The sequence below is a fragment of the Teleopsis dalmanni genome, chromosome 2, assembly GCF_002237135.1.
Source record: "Teleopsis dalmanni isolate 2A chromosome 2, ASM223713v2, whole genome shotgun sequence".
NCBI lineage: Eukaryota > Metazoa > Arthropoda > Insecta > Diptera > Diopsidae > Teleopsis > Teleopsis dalmanni.
Genome location: NC_051847.1, coordinates 97,744,497 through 97,772,353, shown reverse-complemented (window position 1 = coordinate 97,772,353; position 27,857 = coordinate 97,744,497). Strand labels below are relative to the sequence as shown.

The 27,857-nt window shown below is 30.9% G+C and overlaps 2 protein-coding genes across 2 annotated transcripts; one reads left to right on the top strand and one right to left on the bottom strand.

The window, feature by feature from the left end:
* The first annotated feature begins 10,533 nt into the window (after positions 1 to 10,533).
* Positions 10,534 to 14,845, top strand: LOC119677805 (nodal modulator 1). Its single transcript, XM_038089328.1, has 7 exons — positions 10,534 to 10,679; positions 10,813 to 11,368; positions 11,449 to 11,700; positions 11,754 to 12,384; positions 12,451 to 12,629; positions 12,689 to 13,653; positions 13,767 to 14,845. Exons 1-7 carry the CDS (start codon positions 10,534 to 10,536, stop codon positions 14,662 to 14,664), a joined length of 3,627 nt encoding a protein of 1,208 aa, XP_037945256.1. The 3' UTR covers positions 14,665 to 14,845.
* A 28-nt stretch (positions 14,846 to 14,873) lies between these two features.
* On the bottom strand, positions 14,874 to 17,991 carry LOC119677806. The gene is made up of 4 exons (XM_038089330.1): positions 17,423 to 17,991; positions 15,751 to 15,919; positions 15,482 to 15,685; positions 14,874 to 15,424 (listed from the first exon to the last, which is right to left on the bottom strand). The coding sequence occupies exons 1-4, from the start codon at positions 17,601 to 17,603 to the stop codon at positions 14,938 to 14,940; spliced, it is 1,041 nt and encodes a 346-aa protein (XP_037945258.1). The 5' UTR covers positions 17,604 to 17,991; the 3' UTR covers positions 14,874 to 14,937.
* Between the last annotated feature and the right edge of the window lie 9,866 nt (positions 17,992 to 27,857).

Below are 27,857 nucleotides of genomic sequence, written 5' to 3'. Positions count from 1 at the left end.
TCCCCTATGAAAAATGCTGGGTGGTATGGTAAATATTTAAGAGGGAAGAAATCGTGGTACTACAAACTCAGTGGATAGTACTTTCACTTAATGGAACGGATGTTATTTCTTCAAAACGAAATTAATTTTCCTTTTTTTAAAGAATTCTTTTTCTTAAACTCAATATTTTAAGTTATTTTTTAAACGTGTTCATACATCAGAAAATATCATTCTTCACTCTTTTTATTTTTTCTTTTTACGTTCTAGGGCTCTGCTTTAATATTGAAAAAGCGTTTCTTAAAACTTGTTTTTCCTTTAGTGCATACTACTGCTATACATTATATGAAGCCATATACATATACAATTCGAGAAGATTCAGAATTGTAGTGTAATTTGTTTGCCGAATTTTCACTTTTTAATATAATTATTTAAGGTTTTTGAATTTGAAATTCTTGTCAAAAAATTTACTTGATTAATTCCATTCGCTTCGATGCGATGCGATACACAGTTCGATCTTAACACTCAAACCAACCCAACCGCGGTTATGCCTCGCGTACAACTAAATAAATTTCCGTCGCGGAACAAACGAGACCATACAATTTTCTCTCCGACCAATTATCAATTTATATATGCGCAAACTGCAAAGTCTAAACATTGTTTATGGTTCTCAACAGGCTGCAGCGAATGAACAAGTACGAGTATCTCTTGGGATTGCTGTGCAAATTTTCGTCTATCTGTACAAATACAATGGCACACTTGTTTGTTTACGCTCCTCCTTGGCATTGATCGTGTTTTTCAATGTTACTTATGGTATGTTGACTGTGTCTCTTAAAAACCATTCAAACAATGTTCTAACCGTTTGTTTATAGTTTCTTATTTTTCTTTTTCTTTTTTCTTTTTACTTTTTTCTTTTTTCTTTGTAATAGATATCGGGTAGTTTGGTTAATATTTCTCAAAAACAGATTGTTTTACAGTCTCGGCGATTCATTACTTTGGCACCAAAATTCTCACTACCAACGATAGAAGACTAATTAGTTGCTATTAGGGTGGTTCCCGTCATAATTACAATACAATGTACGACATTATACGGGTACTTTAAGAATTAGAAAGTTAAGTATTTTTGATTTCATTAAATATTAAAATGCTTTACGTAGTATCTACTGATGTTAATGATTAGATTTTTATTGAATATTCCAGATGAAACAGTATTATTTAGAGTTCAACTTGGTTTTGGTTTTATATTATTTTTGATTTCATTAAATATTAAAATGCTTTACGTAGTGTCTACTGATGTTAATGATTAGATTTTTATTGAATATTCCAGATGAAACAGTATTATTTAGAGTTCAACTTGGTTTTATATTTCATATATAATATTAATATTTATAAATATATATACATATACTCAAATTAAAAAGTGGTTTTTAAATGTGATCTGTGACACTAATTCCTTTCCTCATATTTACCTAAATTTCGAGGCTAAATTATACTTTATCACTGTGTCCATCATCATTCACCAGCTGTCTTTGATTACAAATGAGCTCGTTATTAAATCAAGTCATAATTCTTGCTACTACACAGACTTTATAATTATGTGTAGTTTAATCTTACTATATTGAACAACAGTGAAATCACACTCAGTGAATAAAACTATATCTATATCTAATATACATATATCTAGTAACATGGTATCGATATATAGCTTCTCATGTAAGTGCAACGATTTTTGTCTTTATACGCATTTCTACTCAAATTATTTCAAAAATTTTAATACTTTTTCTTTATTATATATGTATGTATGTATTTAATGCAATTTAATTGTGTTGTATTAATCAATTAAATACAAAATAGTAAGAATAACATAATACATAGGGTAAAAAACCTCCCTTAGTAATGAACTCTTAATAATTGTTTTAACTCTCATAATCAAATGATATATTGCATATAAATTTGTATACTGTTTGAATGTGAAGTAACATTTAAGATCACAATTATACAGATATATTGTACATATAATAAAATAATTTCTTTATTGTATTAAAGTTTGGTTTTTTTTAAAAAGTTGTAGTTAGCTTATGTATTATATTCGAAAATGATTCTTGTAGTAAATTAAAATTTTAAGGAATCACGAATATATTTTTTTTTTCAGTAAACATTTTTTAATTAACTTTGAGGTTCCTTCATAACCTCTTTCTACACCTTTTGTATATTATTGTATATTAGACTAAGCAATATTTGACCTCAGATCTGCACACATACCCGAGGAGCCTGTAACCTTTCTGAGATTCGATAATACTGTGTTGGTAAACCTGTCAGTTTTCTTAAATAGTTTCAGGGATCTTTCCTTTATGTATTTTTTGATCGGATCAATCTTGAGGTCCCTGAGGATGTCATTCATTCTAATGTACCATGGTACCTTGAAAAGTCTTCTCAGAGCCTCGCTTTGTGCAATTTCTAGCTGTCGAATAGTAGTGTTTGAGACCTTGTTGAACGTTACACACCCATATAAAAGTGACGGTCGAATTATTTGGTTATATAACAGCTTCCTGTTCTTAGCATTGAGATTTTCATTTTTGAATAGCGGTTGGAGGTGATGGAGAATTTTGGCACAGCTAATTCTTTTCAGTTAAACATATTTAAGACATGTGAAACGTTTGTCCACCGTGATGCCTAGATATTTAATGGTATCCTCCTAGTTTATTACCATATCTGCCACTCTCACTTTTGACGGGTTCTGTCTCCTCTTACACGTAATGAACAGAGTCTTAGTTTTTTATTTATGGATTTTTATTTTCCATTTTTGGAAATACTCCAGGATGACGTTTATATGCTCTTGAAGTATTTTGGTTATGTTGAAAGCACATTTATCTGAGTAAAGCATACCCGTATCGTCAGCGTAAAACGCCAGTGTCGAGGGACCACTCTCACTTTTAACGGGTTCTGTCTCCTCTTAAGCATAATGAACAGGGTCTTAGTTTTTTAGTTGTGGATTTTTATTTTGCATTTTTGGAAATACTCCAGGATGACGTAATATACTCTTGAAGGATGTTGGTTATGTTGAAAGCACATTTATCCGAGTAAAGCTTACACGTATCGTTAGCGTAAAACGCCAGTATCGAGGGACCTAACATTGGGATACAGGACGTATAAATATTGTAAAAAGTGGAGAAAAGTGGCGATTCTTGAGGAACCCCTGCTTCTATAGGTCGAACTGATAAAAGAGCGCTGTTGATTTTCGTGCGAAATGATCTTCAACGTAGGAACCTACCTCTGATCTTAGTTAGCCTGCCTGGAACACCTAGATGAGACATTTTTATTATCAGACCATCATGCCAGACCTTGTCAACAGCTTTAGCAATGTCGAAAATGATCAATCCAGTGGTGAAAAAATGCATAATCATGGTGGCCAATTTACTTTAACCAAATGGAAATTACATTTCAAGACCCATCTCATGCAACAAAACCAAAACAGTACATGTTCTGTGGCTTGTGTCGTCGTCCTATAGAGATAAGACTAAATACGGTACCATACAATGACTACTTGTGGATGTTATGGTTTTTATAAAATTACTTATGAATGTTTTTGTCCCTAATTAAGATAATTTTATTTGTTGACATATTCATCACGTTAAAAATGAGTATTCATTTTTATGCCAACTTTTAAGAATTTCTGCACATTCAATGGTTGTTAAACGATCTATATCGTAAATAGGAAAATCTGAAACTTTTTTGTTAATCGTTGATCACTGAAACAATACTGCCAAAAGAGAAATACGAAATGTATAACCTTTTATTATAATACAATACAATATTTTGACAAGATACATGTTAATATATATTTCACCGGTATGTGTATACAATATATATATTAGGGTGCCTTTAAAGTATATGGGCAATATTTTTTTTTTCGAAAAATCAGTTAACGGCACCCCCAAATCGGTTCATTTTACTAAAAAAATAATCTCTGTAAAATTTTAGTTCAATTAGATAAGTGAAAATGGCGCCCAAAATTCCCAAAAATTGGAAAATAACCATTTTTGCCATGAAATTCATATTTGATTGCTTATATCTCTGACAGATTTAATTTTACATAAAAACTGTCTTCCTAAAAGTTATAGATCTATTAAAAATAAACAATTCACTCATACGAAGTTTTTCTGTATTTCTAATAATAATCATAATTATTGAATAAAAGAAAATATAAGCTAAAATCGCCCGATTGAATTTAGTAAGTTCTATAGATGCATTTGTCCGCATGACTGTTTGTTGTTTACTAAATTTGCTCCAAAAAAGGTCTAACGTTTGAATAGTTATATACATAAATGTGTTTCTGTGAATACCAAGTGAATTGTATAATATGTTATCGTCTTTCTATTTAAACTCTGAACTAAAACTCATCGCTGTAAAATAATTCAAAGTGATTACATTAAAAAGTCTAACCAAGATCTTGTTGGTATCATTCTAGTGGGTTGACTGATAGTAAATTACAATCAAATAGGGGAGTATTAAAATTTTTTTTTTAACATGCACGTGGTTAAGTTACCGATAAGAGAAAGTGATAGATCATATTTTGCAAAAGACAAGAATACCAATAAAAGAACAAAAACATTGCATAAATAAATTAGAAAACCTACATCAAGACTGGAGAGGTTTGCAAAAACATGCTAATAGAAAAAATAGATCAAATAGATCAGCAAGAAGAAGCAGAATTCACAAAACGATTAGAGACATTATTTAAATTGGCACACGCAAATGCACTTGAGAGATGATAACAATAAGATATTATACATACATATATAAAATATATTGTTACTCTTAATTTGTCTTTGTGTGCGAGCCATAGATAACAACCAACCTACCTTAAGGTTACTTCTCGAACTACATCGCCGATATATTGATAAATACATATTTTTAAATTATGATAAATTATGATTAAAATTTTATGATAAATAAAATGAATTAAAATTAATATTGATAAATATATACATAAGAACCTAAACAAGTGGATTGAATTAATTATTTTAATTTAATTTTTTAAATAATTTTTAATTTAAATTAAAAGTTCTATAACTAAAATTTTAGTAGCTCTTAATCTTTAACTTACTTTAACTATTTTTGAAATATGGTTGTGGCGCCTGTCGCATATCCTAATTTTTTTCTATTTTCTGCATTTTATTTTCAGTTAAGGTCCAGTCTGACATTAATGAAACACACCGACTCTGCATTTAGAAGTAATTAGGTGCACCGACGAAAATCCAGCGACAGGTAAAAATATAATTGCTTAATGCCTTACCATTTTATTGCAATTTTCATTGGTAAACGTCTTGATCGACTTTCGCGGTGTTTGCATACAATGTATTTATTTGAATAGAATGTATTTCATATGGTATTCCATATTAACAAATCTAATTAATGGAAAGAATAAAAAAATATTTGATTACGAGTATTATTTTAAAGCATAGTACAGTTCAGCAAAACAATTTTGCAACAATCGACAGAGAATTTAATTATTTCAGTATGAATTTCTCTTATACAAGAAAATATATCTATTATATGATGTAAATTTTGCTATATTTTATATATCCACATATTTATAATAATCAAATAAAAAACAACCTTCTTTATCAAAAATTGTATATAAACTACAATTATATAAAATACAATTTGTTGGAACATTTCAAAAAAATGAATTATTTCACTTGGGTATAGTCGTAATAAGTTTACAATTATTAATGGTTCACTTAAAAGCAATTTCTGTATATGTATTATAATATATATATTTGAGTATACATATTTAAATTTATCTATGTTCCTAAAGTGATTCTTTGTTAAGGTTCAATAAAAACATAGGAAGCGATAAAAACACTTTTCAACTTCCGCTCTTTGAGTTCTTTGTAATATAAACAGTCACATAAATTACCTATTGAGATATAATAACTAAACTTATCTCTTTAATATATATTTTCGAAAGTACATTAAATATGATATATATTATTTTTAAAATCAATGTATTTTTGATACCAAAACAAGGACATCGAAATAAATGTTTACAAATTTCGTAACCTTTTTGATCAGTCGGTCTGATTTAAGATCGAACGACTTATTTGTGTGTAGGTACAGGTTAAATTTAGTCACAGTACCATTAATCTCACAAAGCTTATTTTTTATATGATAGAAAATACTAGTTCTTCCTAAGAAACATTGCATTGTTGGCACCTTAAGCCACCTTAAGGAAATAGAATAAGACATCCTACGATATCACGAGAACGATATCATCATTGTAATCTGGAAATATTTTTAAATGTGATGGTAATGCGTAAAAGCTGTTTCATAGCTACAGAAACAGAATGGAATACAATCTAGAAAGCTAACGCTTTAGCAACAAATTAAAAGAAAAAAAGAGGAAGGAACAGAAGGAAGAAAAAATTTTTGACAAAAAATTAAACGAAAACATAAAAGTTCTACGAAAAAACTCGTCATTTAAAAAAAAAAATTACGAACGAAAAGGTGCTAAGCCAAGATTAAATACCTGTGAATACAAAGGCAATAATTTCTAACTTGCAAGGAAGCAATAACAAACCGGATGGAGTTATCGAAATCAAAATGACCTATGATGCAATTCTATAAATATCCCACAATAAAAAACAAAACTGAACGAAATTACTGATAACTGCAACTTTACTAGGTGGATTGATAAAATACCCGGTCTAAGTACTAAAAACGCATTTTATCCTTCATTATCAATATTCACCTAGCATACAATATCCATCTGATCAAGGAGTTCTTAATGTGATTGGAAACCAGAGAAATATAAAGCATTCTAGTTGAGATTTTTTAAAATGCTTTCATCACTTTCAAGAGCTTTTATGGGAGTTAGTACTATAAATAATTTCTACTTGATAAGTGAAGCCTATACAACCTTTCGTGTTTTTGGATGATAGCCTCCGGTTGCAAAATGCAACTCTATGTTGAAAGGAACCGAACTGTATTGGTCAGGACAGCAGATTTCACCTACGGTAGGATTTCGCATGTAAAATTAATTACCTATTAGTAGTATCCCGTACTGTATAGAATAGTACCACTTACGACAAGCTTCCCCTACTTTGAAAATATTGTAATTCCTTTCCCGTAGGGGGAAACCATATAACAGTAGGAACAATTACTCGAGCAGTGGTGCACCGGACTTATATGGAATTATATGTAGTGGGACAACACATAAGTGGATTTACTTCTGGCTTATCAACGAAGGATTTGTTATTCTATAGAGTTTTAAACAAATGAGAAAATACAATACTATAGTCTATAGTATATTTTTAAACTTTAAAGGTGTCTATAATCCCATATAAAGGGGATATGAAGGAGAAAGCTTGAAAAACTTAGGCTACTATGAATACAATAACGTGCAGGAGAAAAATCTAAAGCGATCTGCCATCCGAAATCATTTTACATAAATGTGTTATACATACCACAACATGATCATTTTTACTTCAATATAACACTTGAAAAGGTGATGAGATAAATAAATAAAATTAAGAGGAAAAAAATTGACTAAGTCATCTTTACTTGTCTTTACTTACATATACCGACAATATTATTATTATGACCCTTACGTCAAGAGAATTATAAGAAAGGCATACATTTTGCATGAACTAAACGTTGGAAAAATCTGAGTTCTAAGGATACGAAACGATGAAGTTTGTAAATATATGAGCTACAAATAAGATACGACATGTTCAAGATAATTAAATCTTTTACGCAATTATAATCAATCATAAACAACAACATGGATAAAAATGAAATAATTAATAAATAATCTTGTCCATTTAGCGTACGTTTTATGGCTTAAACAGTTTAAAAGTAAACTACTTTCCAGATAATCAAAGAATCTGCTATAAAAAACCTTTGTAAACGAGTTACTTCTTATACAGTCGAAAAATGAATATAATCCATAAAGCACTTATCTACACTACAATTCTTCGAAAAGCTGATTCTAACAAATATATTTGGTCCACTACGTAAATATAGTGAATGGAGTACCCATCATCATTGGGACTTGGAATTATTGCTTGTATGTAATTCGTAAATAGTTTTTTGACACTGCAAGTATCATTGGTTGACCTCAACCCTACCAAATTTGAAGCGTAGAATCAGCGTTCAACTGAACTAAAGCTAGTAAAATAGTTACTTCCATCATAACTAACGTTAAATTTTAATTTATATATAAATTCTTCTGCAATAATAATATACTAGCGGAAAATATTCGGTATGAAGGAGATACATTGTCGAATTTTTTTCCTGTCCTAGTGATATTAATAATAGGCCTTTTCTTTTGTAAGCATAGTACAAAAGAACAACTGCTTATTTTAAAAATAACATATGAAACAACAACACTGCTGGTTTATTTAGTCCAACCTTTTTGAAACGGTTTTACTAATAAGCAGCTCAACTCAATACTAAAAAATCGTCTATTGTGAAAGATTTGGGAAGTACCAACGAAATTTCCAGTTATCTGTCAACGAATTTCGTTAATTATTCGTATTTCGTGTCATGATTGTTCGTAACAAATATGTTATTTTTTCTATTATTGCAAAGAATTCTTATTCATTATCGAAATTTTAACTTAAAATTTTATTACGTGTTTTGCATATATAAGCCGAACAAAATCTCCATTTTGTCCAGAGTTGCCATAGCAGTAGTGCTTATTTTATTTGTTCTTTTGCGACATGCTTACAAAAGAAAATTATGAAATTATGAAGTAGTTCATAATTGTTATGAACTATTTTGATTCCTTAATGTTAACTCAGAATAATAGAAATGTATTTACAATTGATATATGCATGTTATCGCACGCTCTCACTTAGTAGGGTTAAGTATAAAACAGAAAGTTATTTTGTAAGAGAAAATATAGAGAATAAGTTAGAATTTAAATTATGATCTGAGCAAGCTTTGAGTGAAAAGCTTTATTTGTAAGCTCAGATTATTTGAATATAAAAGTAGGAGCATTGCTCACTTAGATTAGATTCATGTACGGTTAGAATATGGTTAAATGTAAATGCTATTCATTAAATAAAATATTTTTTAAAATTTAACCGGACTTATAATCTCATTAATTTGCATGTATGTAATAGTAATAATATAACAAATAAAACTATATAGAAGAAAATTTATTTAGTAATATATAGCTATTTTTTTATTTTAAATGTCCTTTATTGGATATGATTAACACTATCTTCACAATTTTCATTTCTAATAAACTGGAATTAAACTTAAATTATATTAAGGAACATATATAAATATTTAATGTATATAAAATTAAATAAAGTACAGAATTATCTATATTAACTCATATCGTTTTTAGTCATTTTAACCATCTCAGTTTATGTGTAGTGTTTAAAAATGGTAAAGCTTCAACATTTGTATGGTTAAGCAGTTTTTCACGCTTAACAGTTAGTTCTTGTATAGTCTTTTCAACCCACTTTATACTCAAATCTCTATTAACCATTATTATTATTAACCATTTATTTTTCGCGGCTGTAATTTTTAATAAAATTTCCTATCAATTCGCTTGAATTTCGAATTCTCAACTCTGCAATTGGTTCAAATAAATTGATCCAATTTATTAAATATAGTGACAATATGTTGCCATGTTTATATAGATTTCTTCCCAAAATGGTGTTAAATCAACACAAATCAAGTTTTGCGTCATACAAATTATATAAAAAATATATCCATATACCTCTTTTATAAATTTATAACAAATCTTTAAAATATTCATAAAAGCAATTACTTCTACTATCCTACTATTTATTTTTCAATTTCTCAACGAAATATTAGGTCTGTTCCACGAGCTACTCGTAGTACCTTTAGATCATCTCAGTGAGCGTAACATCCCTGTCAAAATTTGAAAATACTACACAAATTTTAGTCATACATTTTATTTCATCTGGTTTGAATTCAAATTTTTGTATTGTTTATTTGCGCGGCACTGGTGTTCTCACCAAACTTTACACAAAGCTGTTCCATAAAAATCTGTATAAAGAGCGTAACTTCGCACTTTATTTGTGTTGCGCTCTCAGTTTGTACTTTAGTTGAGTTTTACTACGAGTATTTCGTGGAGCAGATCTATTATATGTTTAAAATAACTTGTGTTAAATTTTAATTAAATTCAATATAACGTTCTTTTTAACATAGAACTATTTTGATTAATAAAAGCAGACAAAAAGATTTTAAATTTAAAATTAAATACCAATTTACCCTTATTTACTAAAAAACGTTTTTGCTCTTTATGAGTAATCTGCTCTTCTGAAAAAAGATTTCCTAATTTCAATCTCATTTGAAATTTAACTATTTTCTACTTGAAAAGTACTCGTACAGACATATAACCAGTCGGCACTTATGACGCATATTGTACTCTCACAATCATTGTTGTATTCAGTACTTTGACAGTTAGGATAGGCATATCTAGTAACTTCAAAATTTGTACAGTACAAATATGTGCAACTAAAAATCATTCTTTTTTGACAGTCACACGTCTGGAAAACAAAGTACTTTAAAATGAGTACTTTAAGAACAATTTTATTTATTTTAATAATTAAAATATTTTGTTTTCTGAATTATATAAATACGAATGAAGTGCTTGGATGTGGAGGATTTATTAAAAGCCACGCTGATATTGATTTCTCTAAAGTTGAAATAAAATTGTAAGTTATAACCTCTAATAATATTTGTTGGAAAGTGTTAATTAGTGATTTGACTTATGGATATAAAAGATAAGCCAAGTGACTTAACCTAATTATAAATAGTGAATAAGTTTAATATACAAATAATTTGCAGGCTTACAAAACATGGCTCACTTAAGGATAAAACTGACTGTTCACCATCAAATGGCTATTACTTTTTGCCTATATATGATAAAGGTTCCTATTTGTTAAGCATTTCCCCACCTCCTGGGTGGAGTTTTGATCCTCAACAAGTAGAGCTTAATTTTGATGGCAAAACAGATATTTGCAGTCAGGGAAAAGACGTGAATTTCATTTTCAAAGGATTTGGCATTACCGGTAAAGTATCACTTACCGGCACTGATAACAGCGGTGCTCGTGGAGTTTCAGTAAAGCTTGAATCGGGAGATAAAACAGATGTACGTCATACAACTACAGATATAAATGGAATATTCTCCTTTACGCCGATAGTTCCTGGAGAATATATTATAACAGCTACTCACTCCAAATGGCATTTCTCAAAAAACAAACACACTGTTGTTGTAGTTAGTGGTAATACTGAATTACCCAAAAACTCTTTAGTTGTATCTGGCTTCGACGTAACAGGTTACTTCGATGGCAGTGATCAACTGAGTATGGATATTACTATGGCACTGTTTAATCGAAAAGGTGTAAGTAATCTTATTTTATATATTTAGAAAAAAAACGCATTTTCTTAACATAATGTAACACATATATGTATGATCCTTAGCAAACATTGCCAACCAAATGTACAATGCAAAATAAACAATCTATTCTGCAAAACAACCTAAGTTATGAAAAGGAATCAATTTGCTTAGCTAAAGTAGAAGCATCCGGAGAGTATAAATTCATTGGCGTACCTCCTGGAAAATACCTCGTACAACCTGTACTAAGTAATTTAAATTTAAAGCTGCACATTAAACCGAATATTTTGGAATTTGAAGTCCTTAAAGATTCACTTGAAATAAAAGAACATTTTGAGGTAAGCGATACAAATTATTTCAGATATGGTTAGATTGTACACTTATGTTTCAGATTACAGGTTTCAGTGTTATTGGAAAAGTATTAGCAGAAAAAGAAAAGCCAGTCTCTGGTGCAACAATTAAATTGAACGAAAATATAATCACTAAAACCGACGCTGATGGAAACTATATTTTAGATAATATTAAATCTGCTACATATACAATACAAGTTGAAGCACCTAAGATGCATTTTGATAAACAACAAATGAAAATACATATGTCCACCCCAACACTTCCAGATATAATTGCAACTTCGTTTGAAGTATGTGGCAAAGTCGTTTCGGAAAGTTCGTATGTAGTCGGTATAACTAAACAGGGTTCAACATTTCACACAACATCTTCAAGTAAACCAAAAAGCGGCGATTGGTGTACGTATTTACCCAAAGGAAAATTTAATGTCGAAGTACTTACTACAGACGCGGACAAACAGAACGGTGTACAATTTTTCCCGGTACAACAAACTATTGCAGTTAATTCAGATCCTATTAGTGGTATAACTTTCTCACAACTGCGTGCGACTCTAAATGGAGATGTGAAATGCTTACCTGATTCACCAACTTCTTGTACTGAAACTGAGGTAACTCTTCAGTCTCTTGATAACTTGGGTCAAAAAATAGGACAAAAGCAAATAACAAAAGCGCAAAGTAAATTTTTTTTAATAATTATTTGTTTATTTGTTATATATAAACATGATTGTTATTATTATATAGATGGTCAATATGCTTTTAAGGATATATTACCTGGTCCATATGAAATTACCATACCGCAATCAAATATGTGTTACGAGTCGACACGGGTTCTGATTAACGTCGCTTCAGCTTCAGAAGTGGCACCGTCGTTTATTCAAACTGGTTATGAAGTGTCAATTATAGCTAGCCATCGTGGAATGGTAAAATTTTATAAATAAATAGTAAATAAATGAAGTCACTTAGTTGTAATTGTTTTTAGTTAAAATATTCGCACATTGGACATCAGGATACAACTACCAACTCTCAAACTCAAACTACAAATAATCTGAAATTGGTTACCGGTGTAAATACATTCTGTGTATCGAAATATGGCACCTACCGCATTTGGGTGGAAAGTTGTCATTTATATGATGAAAATCTCCCTAAATCATTTACGACAAATGATGCACCAATATTAATTACTGCTATTGCACATAAAGTTGGTATACGTGTCCTGTCAACAGAATCAACGGCTGAGTCGTTACAGTTGGAAGTTGAGTCTTCGTCCTTAGGCAAAGAACTTATACAACCTAAGGCTGAATTACATAAAGTTGATGGAAAATTTGCTTATCGTTATGAGACTCATTTGAGACCTGAAGAAGTTCTACGTATTACCCCAAAAAGTGATACTTTACTTTTTACGCCACATTCAAAAGACATAATTGGACCAAATGATTGTATAGACATAGCATTTAATTTTGTAGCAACTCGAGGATTAATATTACGAGGAAAAGTAGTACCTGCTATCAAAGATGTGAAAATTACTTTAGATTTTCCCCAAAATCCCGATATAAATAACCAAATTATGTTTACATCAATAACTGGTGAATTCAAGTTTGGGCCAATTGATGAAAATTTGGCATACAATTTGAATGCTGAAAAGGAGTCATATGTTTTCTCAGATTACAAACGTGATTCGTCATCTTTTCAAGCTCATAAACTGTGCGAAATAATTGTAAAGGTTAAAGATGAAACTGGAAATAATCTTAGTGGTGTTTTGTTGTCACTTAGTGGAGCTGAAAGTTACCGAAAGAATTTGGTAACAGGAATCGACGGTAGCATCAATTTTCATTCATTATCACCTTCTAATTATTTCCTTCGACCAATGATGAAAGAATATAAATTTGAGCCTAATTCCAAAATAATTGAAATCAAGGATGGCGAAACAATTGAAGTCGAATTAGTGTATGTTATTTTATTTTATTCTATTTTTATATTTTATATAAAGTAATTAATTATTTTATTCAAGTAAAAAATGATATTTATTAATATTATTAATAATTTATTAATCGTTATAGTGGAAAACGTGTCGCCTTTTCCGTATTTGGTAAAATAACTTCACTTAACGGTGATCCCTATGGTCAAGTTAATGTGGAAGCAACTGCTGATGAAACTTGCATGAATTACCAGGAAGAAGCTACTAGCGAAAACAATGGTCAGTATCGATTACGTGGTCTGCAGCCTGGTTGCACATATACAATACGAACAAAAGTAGGTTCAAACATCAATGCAAATGTAGAACGATCCATTCCTCCTTCACGTACAGTAAAAGTAACAAACGAGGATATAAATGATGTCAATTTAATTGCTGTCAGTGTTTCAAACTTTGTAGATGTAACAGCGCGAATTACAGCCACAAGCAATGATCACTACAAAACATTATGGGTTGAAATGTTTAAGAAAAGTGCGCCGGATTCACCAGTTTATTTACAGCGTCTGAATTTAGATTCTTTGTATACAAAATCGCGTTATAACCCAGGTGTTATGGTGTTTTTCCCACGCATTCCACTTGACCATAAGAATTATATTGTCCGATTAAAGTCAACACTCTCTGATAAAACGTATTCATTTACTTTGCCATCAGAAGAATTTATTGCAAATACTAGCTCCGTTTTTGTCGAACTTGACTTTAAGCCAGAAGTGCGAACAGCTGAAACCGAACTTAACCAAAACTCTATATCAGCATTAGTTTTGGTAGCTTTAGTGGCTATAGCATTTTTCAAACAGGATATAGCTATGGATTTTCTGAATTTCATTTGGGGTAAAGTGGGTGTTGCTGTTAAAGATGTTGTGCAGAAGCAAGCGCATTTAATTAAAAAAGATGTACGAAAAACAGAACCGCTTAACCAAAAAGAAATTGACCATTTAGCAGATCATATAAATGCAAGTAAGAAGAAAAAATCAAAAAAGGTATGAGTTCTAAGTAATTAATTCTAACGAATTAGGTAATATTGTATGTTTGTGTTAGCTGTATAATCTCCTAAGATATGTTTATATTATTTAAGTTGGCAGCATATAACGAAGTTCTTAGTCAATTTTTATCTGATTTCAAAATAAAACATTAAATTAAAGTTTTTGGTGGCAAGTTTCTTGTTTAATAAATATTGTAAATTCAACCTCAAAAAGACAAATAAATAAATATAAAAACTAAATAAATAAAAGTATTTACTAAATTAAAAAAAAATGGAATTATGGTAATTTTGGCTTCGTTAAAATATGCTCTGCCACAATATCCAATGAACGAGAACCTCTTCGATTAACATTGTTGTGACGTCGTTCAGATTTTAAAATTTCATTGTTTTGTGTTTCCTGATCGAGATCATAGTTGTTATCAAACTCATTGTTAACTTGTTCTTCTTGGTCGTTGTCATTATTCAAGTCACTATTCTCAGACAGTGGCTCTGTTACATTCTCTGATTCCGTATTAGGGTTTTCATTTGAATCACGTTCAATAAAAACACACTGAGGGTTCACAAGCGCGCAGTCTTGGAATGATTTTGCCAGGCCATTTCGATTAAGTGCATTTGTATATTTATTGAAGAACCCTTTACCTACAACCCGGAATGCCATACTAGTGATTGGGTTTTCTTTTGCGCGAAACTCCATCTCACATATAAAGCGGCGTCTACAAGCCTGAGAATCAAGCCCCAAAAAGTAGAACATAAAATCTGCAATCCTATAAAAACAAAATACGGGCATAAAATATTTAATAAATTAAAGAAAAAACACGTACTGTTCTTCTGTTTGTATTTGTCTGTTCAAACTGCGACGTCCACGATGGATATCAGATGGATCTGGCGCAGTCGATGGCGTAATATCAGAATATGCATTCTCGTATGCAGAATAAGGTTCAAAAGAACCAGCTTCAAAGGAATGATCACTGTGTTCGGAATGATCTATGGAATATGGAATGTGATCGCTGTGAGCGAAGGAATGTCTGCAAAAGTTAAAACATGAAATTCGTTGTTGGGTTCTATTTAAATATTTATGCTTATTATTTACGGATTTTCATAGATGATTGGGCCCTCGTGGCTCCAATCTGATGAGCATTTGTTTGGCCACAAGTAACGCAAGCCCACAAATACAGCACTACCAACGAAAAATGCTACTATAACTAATTTGACTTTAATCCAATATGCAATAGCCAACGCATGCCAACCCCAAAGATGATCTGAAAATTAAAAGATAGAAGCAAATGAAAAAAATAATAAAAAAAAATATTTTTGTGTATTATTTAGGCTTATTGTATAATATGTCATAATCAATTTGATAAGTCATTTGATTCATCTACAGTTGTGACGAAACACCTCTTAGCAAATTATCACTTTCATTTTCTTTTGTGAAAATTCTGTGCGAAAGTGTCAAACTATCCCAAATCCAAATCTGGCTGATATCGTGCCAACGATAATCAAACTTAAAATATTAAAAGTGAAAAGTGCTAATGGATTATTTGATTATCTTATTGCTAAGATACCCGCAGTTGCTCAAGAAAAGCGTGATAATCTCATTTAAAAAGTATGATTGGGAAAAAGTGCTTTATTTTCTTTTCTTTTTTTTATTTTGCATTCTTCAATCAAAATGAAATATTGATAAATAAATTCAATTCTGATAAATTAAATAAGAGTTAAGTAATTTTGTTAACAAGTTTTGTTTTATATAAGCTTATGAAAGCTTACATTAAAAAGTTTTTTTTTTCTTTTACTGAAAAAAGTGAAAATAATTTAGAAAAATATGGATTTTTATCCAAAATATCTTTGTGATGATTTATGATGACACATATAATTATTACTTCATTGTGGTAGGAAAAATACCTGCTATTTATCAGATCGTAGATCAGTTGTCACAAACTATAAGATATTAATAATTTTTTATAAATGCAGCGAATGCATAAATGTCTATAATCTGATTCTAATTATATCAGTTGAGTGTATATTACTTTTATAATAACTATTTTTACACAAAATTCCTGGAAATGGTTAAAACTTCAAACATATATGGTTTATTGTGATGCTCTTAAAAGATCTGTTAAATACCGATTTTATCAATTTAACCAATAAGTCACAGTTTTTCCTTTTAAAATATTAGTCAAAAAAGCTTAAAACAAAAAACTGAAGAAACTGATTAATTGATTTATCTCAATCAATATAATAAGAAATGTTAAGGACCTTTAATAAAAGTACTAATAGGTAGATCAGATTTATTGTGATAATCTTCCCAATTTGTTAGATATATGTTACTGAAGAAACTGGTAAATTGATTCATCTAAATCAAATAATAAGAAATGTCTGATCAGTTTTTTTTTTGATACTCTTCATGATTTGTTAGATACATGTTGTAAAGTTAACTATTAATCCCAATTCTTCAGGACAATTTTTAATTCATTCAGAAGTCATAACCATTAGTTTAACTCTTTTAGTACTTGTTTTTCTCTGCTCCATTGAAGATCATAATTTTTATGATAAATCATGATAAAGTTACTACACTATATATGATTTAAAATAAAAATAATATTGTTTTTTTGAGTAGTCTCAGGTTAGTCAACATAAGACTCTAAAGGAATATAATGACTTAAAAATATATTGGACATTGTGATGGTCAGTACAACTAAAATGCTTCAAGGCATTTAAATAATGAAACAATTTCAATTTTTATTTATTCATATTGCTTTACTTACGATAAAATCCATGTCGCCTTCTAGTTCTAGCTTCATCGATTAAATTTGTGGATGCGGTTTGGAGAGCACTACTTTCTTCAGTATTTAAATTTTCATCTTGGTTCACAGTTTCTTCACAAAACACCACCGTAAAATACACAATAAGGAGCACAAAAATAAACCACAAAGTGTTCTTTTCCATTTTATTATTTAAACTTTCTTAAAAGAATGTCCTCAGAAAGCGAATCGTATTTTTATAATTTTTATAACTGTACTCAAATAGACGTTTCTTCACTTGGTACAATCTGCAGTTGTAATATCCATCTAAGTGATAACAATCGTGCATAGCATTTTGCTTTTATATGATGGAAGCGCAGTAGTTCAGCATTTCAGGTGATAATTGTCAAGCTAATTGCTCGGCAAACACAATTTGCGGAGGAGCAGAGCAGAGCATGGAGCGAACAAAATATTTACGAAGGGTACGCGGAGCGCTTCTCATGCTACTGGAGCAGTTTTTCATACTACTTCCCATAAAACTATCGGCACAGCAAGGCGTGACAAACAATGAAAATTGGGCATTTAATTTCTCTTTTTACTTATTTTTTTCATCTGTAAGTTTTTTTATCTTTATGAAATTAATGTGAAATGTGTGAATTTATAAATATTTTGCTTCAGCAGTTTTGGTCTCATGCAGCAGTTATTAAATTGTTAAATAATTAATTTCGAACATAACTAAATTCATAGAAAATTATTTGAAAAACAATTTTTAAAAACTTTACTCCTTAATATCTCCTCTTTGAGGATTGAACTCTTGATCAATGGGGAATAACCCTTCTATCGCTGTTATCAAACAATGTTGTATTTGAGAGTCTACATTTATTTAGACATAATTTTGCCTCCTTTTATTTTATTTCATATAATTTGTTTAGCTGACATTAAAATTAATTTATGTATATTCTAACAAAATATTCTTTAACTGTCAAAGGAACGCTACTCATTTCTATAGTGGTTATTGACATGATTTAAAGATCTGTATACGAGTATTTAATGTCCCAGCGATTTTTTAGCTATTAATGTTTGTTTCATAATGCAAAATTACTTGATTACTAGAAACTCCATCTTTACAACGGAATTGTGAACCGGACACAAAATTGCTGGATTTCAGAAAAATTCTCAATTTTATTTTATAAATTCTTTGGAAATCCAAAGGAAATATGTATGCAAAGTATTATGAATAAAGTATGTATTGAGTATTTTTTTCTGAAAAAATAATTGATTTCAAGTAAATATGTTATTGTTGTGTTTGATAATAATTTACCGCCCTGATAAGCTGAGGCGTTGACTCTGAGCTTCAAATTTGGCAGGACACGAGTTCATTTCCTGCCACTTGCAGTCTCAAAAAATTATTTACGAATATTTAAACACAGGAATTATTTCCAAGACCACTGATGATGGGTATTTGGGAATACTCGAAACAGCTGTATGGTCAGCCAAAAATTCAATTAATTAAAATAATATAAAAAATAAAATTTTTGTTGTTGTAGTTCACTACTGTTTGAAAAAACCTCTTTATATAAAAACAAGTTTCAAAAAATTCTTTAAATATTTAACGGTCTCTTTAAATTCGCAAGACTATCAACTAGAAATCTACAGAATTGTAACTATATTTAATATCTGGTATATCTATATGGAACCAGTAATTTTATGAGTGACTTACAGCCAGCCATACTAACCTAACCTTACATATGATAACAAACCCCGGCTTTAATCGTTATATATGTAAAAGTCAAGCAAAAAGCAATAGTTAACATACATATTAGAAAAGGACTGTTTATATAAGTTATTTTAAGTCGAATCACGGAGCGTTTTTAAAATAAAACACGTTACCCTTTCGATTGAGAAGTATATCTAAAATTTATTAAAATTTGCTAGTGCGCTGCACTTACAAATTAATTTTATTATTTTACAAAATTTATAATTTTTATTTATTATTTATTATAATAGCAATGTCAGCTGCCCTTACAAATTATTTGTGCTTATTCTATAATTTAATTTATTGTTATTGATTAAGTACAATAACAATGCCAACACGCGCTTGCTTTGGGTTCTTTGCACCGAAATGAAATTCGATATTGCGTAAACCGCTGCTGCAATAAAGCGACAATTTTAATTGTGCGCATGGACTGGGTCGCTGACATCGTTGTTACATATTAATGCTGACGAATGGTCAACACTGCTTAACTCTCCCCCTTCTTAAGTTGAAGCGTCCTCGCTTCTGTTTCTTAATTGTTGGACTATTTCATTTACATTTATTTTTGGTTGTAAATTTCTTTTTATAAAGATTATCGCAATGAAAAGAATCAGGATTGCTATTATTGGTATTGAAATGAACCACAACATCTTTTGTTTAATTATTTCTTCTTGCAATGTGTTAATATGTTTTGTGTTGTCGATATGGATTTTGTGAAGATATGGCAGTGATAATTTTACATCGTATGTCTCATAATTTACCTTCATCGTTTTGGGTGGGTGTGCTTCCATGAGAGAATTTTTTTTGATTGTGGAAAATTCCGTGCTGTTTATCGAAATAGTTTCCATAAATGTAATCAGGTATGTGCCACGGGTGAGTTCGATTTCTTGTTGATCAACAATTTTGGTAGGAAATACGTCGTTTAAAATAACTACGCCATCTGATACTTGTTGAATTTGAGTTAAATGATGAGATGATTCGGTTGGACATTTAGCTGTATTGTTGTTAAGTAGTTGCGAAAGGCAAGCATCTAATGTTGGTTGACATATAAAGGCTGTTGCCGTATAAATACAATTCTTAATTGGTAATGTAACATTTGGGCAGCTTAATGCTTCGTTAACGGATAACTTAACTACAGTACTATTTTTGATAACAGGGTAAATATTAATATAATTAAAAAATTTAAATATTTTTGGTATTCTTAAAACATAATAAATTATATCAGTATTCTGTAGGATTTTTAATTTTGCAGCACTAAGTAGGCTTTCCACACTTATAGGAAAATTTTCAATTGAAATGATTTTATTTAATTCTGAATCATCTAAAATTAAGGGGTTAGTTATATTATTTTTTGCTAATACTACCGATAGTGCAATCGTGTTTAAATTTGTCTTAATTCTATTATTTCTATTTTGAAATAATTCAAATAAAACTTCTTCCCTGTCAGGGATTACATTGTTTATAGAAGCGATTTTTCTTATGTTATTAATTTGTTCTGTAATTTCGTTTATTTTCTTCTCTAAAGCTGAATTTATTGTAGTTTGTTTATTATTATTTTCCATCAAGCAATTTTGTTTGGTGGACAGCAATTCAAAATCGTCGTGATCTGGTGTTCCAGCGATAAATTTTAGTGCTGACCCGATGAAATCTATTGACCTCGGAAATCTTCGGGGAATGTCAAGGGTTTTTATTAAACTAAAAATTTCTTCTATTTGTTCGGTTAAGATTTTCGCAAGATGTGGTTTATCACGAAGTTGATCTATTATATTATTTGTTTCTTCCGCCATAATTCTATAGTTGGTTAAATTTGTCATGTGAATGAGGTTCACATAGTCGTTATAAACTGCAGCTTTTCCCTGTTCCACCGCAATAAAATGAGCTTGCGTATAGTCTACTACTCTGGCGGCTGATAATTTTACTACGCATAGTAATCTAAAAATAAAATAAAACATAAGATTTGTCTAAATCTAAATTTAAGTTTAGCGCAAATTGCTTTTATGAATTCTGCGACCTTCTATTTGCACAGTGGTGCCCAGATCTCTTTCGATTATCTTTTCTATAAAAACCAGATTAAACTTATTTCCTAATCTTTTGTTACGTCGTAAATAAACTTTCTCATCAGGTTCGTATGTTCTAGTTATCCTATTTGCATTCAATTTTTCTAAGGTTTTTTCCTGCGCTAAAATAAGTTTATTCTTTATTTTTATTATATTTTCAGACGGACAGTTGTAAAGTACGTCCACTGGTTTAGCACCTATAACCGAGTGAATGGTGTTATTATATTTTAGTGTCGCTAGTTTTATCAAGTCTCTGGATTCGTTTATATGCTACTGTGCTTTTATGCATCGAGCTATTTCTATTAATGTTGAATGAAATCTTTCAATTTGACCGTTGCTCTCATTATGAAGAGTTGGAATAAAGAATTGCTCAATCGAATAATTATCTCTTAAAAATGACCTCAGCATGTTAGAATAAAAGGCTTTTTCATTGTCCGTGACAATAGATTTTACAATTGGAAATATTGCTAAGATTTCCAATAAGGCATTCTTTATATCTATGGTGGATCTAGAAGGAATATGTTTGACAATCGCAAATTTCTAAAATTTGTCCATTGACGTTAGGAAGAGTTGGCTATCTGTAATAACGATATCCAAGTGAAGAATCTCAGCCGGCCTATTTGGAATAAGTGTCTTACCGATTTCTGGTTTTTAGAGGTTTTCGATGATTTTTATTTTCTAAGCATATTTTGCAATTTTTAATAATTGATTTTATCATATTTTTCATATTTGGGAAATAATATTCTCCTATAATTTGATTAAAGTTTTCTTGTAAGGATCTATGAGCTCGGTTATGTTCTGTAAATATTACTTCAAATTGATCATCCTTATTAAGTAAGTCGATGACATGTTTTTCTGCGTGAATTAATTTAATACCCGGAAATGCTGTGATAAGATCATTTTGAAATTTTGCCAATGTTGGCAAGTCGCAACAAATAGCATTAGTTACATTAGGATTTATGGTTACCTTGAAACAATTCATCAGATTTTCTATAGTATCGTAATTTATTGTGTGACGAATAAATTTTTTAAATAAAATTTTTGTATTTTTAGTGAAGGTCTCGGTTTTCCCTATAATCAATTGATTTTTGAATTGGTTTACAGGATACTGTATTGTTTTTATGGGTTAGAAAGTGATATTTCACTATGGATGATTTGGCCATCGGACGAAATTTGGTTGACATATTGTCTTGAGAGTGCATCTGCCACTTTATTTTCTTTTCCTGGTTTATAAAAGAATTTTGGTGCGAATTTTTCAACAAAAGCGCGCCACCGTTTTATCTTTGAATTTGGATTTTTATCCGATATAGAGAATATAAGTGGTTGATGGTCTGTGAATATTTTTATATTTTTGACGGAATGCTTGAAGAGCCCAAACTACTGCGAGAAGCTCTCGCTCGTTTGTAGCATAGTTTCCCTCACTCTTGGATACAGTTCTAGACATCATTGTTATAGGCTTACCGTTTTGAGATAATACTGCTCCCAAAGCAACAGATGAAGCATCAGTTGTTAACTCAAAAGCCTTGCTATAATCGGGATGTTGAAGGAGAACATCTTCTGACGCTAAAATGTTTTTTAATTTTTCGAATGCATCCCTAGCTTCACAATCAAATGTTATTTTAGTTTGTTTTGAATATCTTGTACCTATGTGACCATTTTCAACACGAAGATATTTTGTTAGGGGTTTAGCTAGTCTGGCATAGTCCCTAATAAATTTTCTATAATACCCAGACAAACCCAAAAAACGAGCGTAGCGCTCTCAACGTCGTAGGCATTTTATAGTTAAGAATAATCTAAACTTTTTCTGGACATGTTTTTATGCCCTCTTCAGTAACAACACAACCCAGAAACTCTACAGTTTTTTTAAAGAATTTTGATTTTTCTGAAGAAACTCGCATTCCCGCTTGTTCAAGTTTTTTTAATATCCTGTCCACATGTTCGATATAAAGTTTTTCATTAGGTGAATAAATAATTATGTCATCCATGTAAACGTGACATATGTTCCTTATATCTTCTCGCAGGATATCATCTATTGCTCTTTGGAATATACTAGGGGCATTCTTTAGCCCAAATGGCGAGCGACAAAATTCATATTTGCCATTATTAACACTAAATGCTGTCTTTTGCCTATCGTTTTCCGCGAGGATAATCTGGTGAAAGCCAGATTTTAAATCTAATGTCGTAAATATATTTAATTTCCCTAAGTTCGCGAGTATAACTGAGGTGTCTGGTATCGGGTATCTATCCGATATAGTTTTTTCATTAAGTTTTCTAAAATCAATCACCATTCTTTGTTTTTGCTTGCCATCATTATCGAGGCTCTTTTTGCTAACAACATGAATAGGTGAGTTATATGGAGAACATGACTTCTGAATTATGCCATCTTCTAATAAGGATTTAATTTCTTTTTTTATAAATTCAGCGGCTGACATGGGGTATGGATAACCCCTGGTATAAATAGGATCATCAGTAAGCTATTTAATTGTTGCTTTAACATTTGTATTATAAGGCAAAGCCCGATTAGGGTCTGCAAAAGCATTTTTATTATTTGCAATTTTATCACCTAATGCGGGTATTAATTGATTGGGAAAGGAATTTTGTTTATCTGTTGAATTTACTTGTTCGCACGTTAAATGGTTAAGTATATCTTTTCCTTTTTTGTGAAAAAGAACACCATTTTTTGTATCGATTTTTCCTTCTATTGCTTTGAGGAAATCATAGCCAATGATTCCGTCAAAACTACTTAGGGCTGGTAATATGTAAAAAATTGTGGTTTTGCCAAAAATATTTATCTCGCAAAATTTAGTAATCTTATTTGTTCCATTGATAGATTTAACAAGGAACGGAACATCAAGAAGCCTAATACCCTTTAGAAAATTGTGATTTTTAAAATAATTTTTCGAAATTCCCGTGTCAATCAATATGCGAAGCTCCTTGCCATCTGGATTTCGTCGCGCGATAAATGGCAGGAGCGAGTTTACCCTAAAAAATTAACATCATCTGAAATTTCACCAGAAGGGTCGTAATCTACATGATCAGAATTCTGCTGATGTGCATTAGCATTAATTTTCTGTAATTTTTGGGCTGGTGAACGATTTGAGTTATTACCCTCATATTGCCGTTTCTGTATGTGATTGCCTGAGTAATTCTGTAGTTGTATCATGTTTGGCCGTCTAAAATAGGAAGTACCAGGGTCCACCTCCATAGGTATTGGTATGTTACCTTGGTGATTTAGTGTATTTTGTTGTGCAGCCTGAGATTCATTGTATCGAGAATTAATTTGTCTGTTAGGCCAATAATTTTTCTGATAGTTGGGGTGGGGGCTACGCTGAGCCACTTCCCGAAAATTTCTAACTCTAACATTTTTCGCAACAGCAAACGCATTTGCAAAATCGTACCTTTGATGACTTTGTTTTAACTCCTGTGCGGTTGCAAGTGCTATTGGAAGATCTGGAGGGTGTGACGAAAACAAAATGTCACAAATTGAGCGTCGAAGACCCGAAATGAAGACACGAAGTGCATTTTCTCTTGCTCGGTCATAAAGTGCACTAATCAAGTCACTATTACTATTATTTGTCATTATATTTTTATTTATTATTAAAGTTAATTGCTTATCCACCGCATCATAATATTCGTTAATCGTCATGCGTCCTTGTCGAAGAACACTTTTCTAGGACATGCAGTGGACGCTTGTCTGAATATGTTTGATCGAGCTTTGCTATTATTGCCTCAAAATTTAGTATCGTATTAAAGGTACTAAGGGCCGTATTTGCCGTACCTGCGATTTTGTTCCTAAGAATCCCTATGGCCACATAATAGGATTCTGATCCTTCAGTATAATAATTCATGGCGAAATGTGCCGCTTCTCTCCCTGCAGGATATTTTGCTGGATTATCCTTAAAGATTTGCAAAGACTTTACTAAGTCTAAATTTGTGTGTGAATTTGCTACACCTTCTCTAATTATAGCCGGCGTTAGCGTCTCTATTGCTGCGGGTTGAAGTGATCGAATTGCATTTGTCAGGTCGCTAATCTGCCTAGAAAACTCTTCCCTAGATATCTCTAGAGCGGCCTCTACCAAACTCATTACTTGATTCCTATCCATGTTATTTATTTTATTTAACAAATATATTAACAAAATCAATTAGTATAGAAAATTACGTTAACACTTTGCGTGCACTATCTTACAATAAATGAATGTAATGTAACGTTATTTTACAAAATTTTAATATTCTAATATCTATTTTATTATTATTTTTTAATTTATTTTTCTTAGTATTAGCACTTATTAGAAATATAAATAAGCTTACATTAGTCCACAACCTTTTGCGTTGCTTTTGTTCATCTCAGTTTAATTTGTTGTTTTTCACCGTAAGTTGATCCCACGATGGCTACGCTCGGCGTGCGTGCAGTCTTCTTTTCACTTAACGTTTTTTTTTTTACTCTAATAATTTTTTTATTGCGCACTATGTTGCACTAAATTCTTATTTAGTTATTAGTTACTTTTTGTTAATTAGTTTTTATTAATTAGTTTTAGTTTTTTTGTTTTTAATTTTTAATGTTTTAATTTTTTTATTTTATTGCGTTTCACGTCGTGCTAAATTTCTATTTAGTTTTTTTAATCACTTTAAATTATTTAAATTTTTTTGTTATTGTCTTAATACTACGTTGGGCGCCAGTTATTTGTGGTCGAATCGCGGAGCGTTTTTAAATAAAACACGTTACGCTTTCGGTTGACAAGTATATCTAAATTTCTTTATTAATAATTGCTAGTGCGCTGCACTTACAAATTAATTTGATTAGTTTACAAAATTTTAAATTAATATAATTTTATTTATTATTTTAATATAAAAGCAATGTCAGCTGCCCTTATAAATTATTTTGCTTATTCTATAATTTGATTTCTAGTTATTGATTAAGTACAATAACAATGTCAACACGCGTTTGCTTTGGAATTCGCTATTGCGTAAAGCGTTGCTGCAGTAAAGCGACAATTTTAATTGTGCGCATGAAGTGGGTCGCTGACATCGTTGTTACATATTAATGCTTACGCATGGTCAACACTGGTTAACTTATATTATAATATATATTTAATAATAAAATAAATTTTATGTAATAAAATAAAACAAAAAAACATGTTTGTAATTTTCTGCATAGAATAACAAAAAAAACATAAAACCGTACAAATAAAGCAAATGCTTTCATCCCTCAAATAATTTGTGTGATGCACGTTTGTTTGTATTGCGCTCTCTCTTCACCTTTTGCTTACGAAGTCTTCGAAGTTTTTCAGTACACTTAAACTTCGAAGACTTCGAGAACAAAAATTCACAAAAACTTCGAAGTTTTTTCCAACTTCGAAGACTTCGTTAAAATGCGAATATTCGAATAATCGAAGAACTTCGGTTTTTTAAAAACTTCGAATAATGTGAACAGCACTAAACCACACACGTCGATTTGAAATAGCCTATCTTCATCTGATTTCTAAAATCAGATAAGGTAATGGTTTTTAATGGTAAAAGAAATTAACAAACAGACAACCTTCAAAAGAAGAAAAAGAAAAAATTTTATGCCAGGACAACTTAATAGTGCACCAAGGAACCTTAAAGCCATTTCATTTTGCCTCCTTCAACTTGACTAAATAATTTTTTTTTTCTTTTGTAAGGACGGAAATTTTTTTCACTAAATTTCCGCCTACATACACCGAAGATTTTACAAATTTCTTAAATTCACTTAAAATTTTAAACACAAGTAATTATTATAATAAAAAAACTTTTATTATTCTAATCTGAAGTATTAATAAATTACATTGAAGTACACTTTTATTATTAAAAGAAAATTTGAATTTTTCTTAACCTGAAATTTAAGCTGAAAATAAAAAAAAACCACGCGTTAAATACTTGCCTATTTCCGTTGACAATGGTAAGCAGCCAGTTAATGGGGCCGGGCGAAGGCACGGAAAGACACCTAATCAACGAGCTATGGCATCTAGCCAACACCATGAACGCGTCGTCAGCAGCAGCACCGCCATACCACGGATTACACCAGAAAACCGCAAACAACTGCCGAAGGCCCATGGTTGGAGAAACAGAACCAACGGTGTCGAACTCAGCCGTAATACGAGCCCGATAACACCACCAAATGCTGCGCCAATATCTCCTGTAAATAATTCGGAAGACGTGCTGGTGTTAGACGGTGATTGGCGCGCCATGGAACAGGAAATGGCCCAGACGTCGCGACCATGTAAAAAGGGAATTTGTATCACTTGGCCCCCGGAGTTAGAGGAGACCATAAGTGACGCTCTGAGCAAGCACACTAACAGTAAACGCTGCTCCTATTGACGTACCGTCAACAATATTATCTACTTGGTGCGCATCAGTAAACAAGGCCAAGTTTCGGTGCGACGCCTTTGCTAAAATGAAACAAATTTATTGTTAGAAATAAGAAAATAAATATAATAATAAAATGGTTATTACTTCCCTTAATCAAAGCTGAGTTCTCCTTATTATTTTGTACTTAATTTTTTTATCAATATTATGTTGTACGTTTTTATTGCACACGCGGCTGTCAAAGCAAAATACGGCAAGATCAGAAGCACAGCGGCTACACGGCCAAGAATAAAAGCACAGCGGTTTACGCGGTAAAATCAGAAGC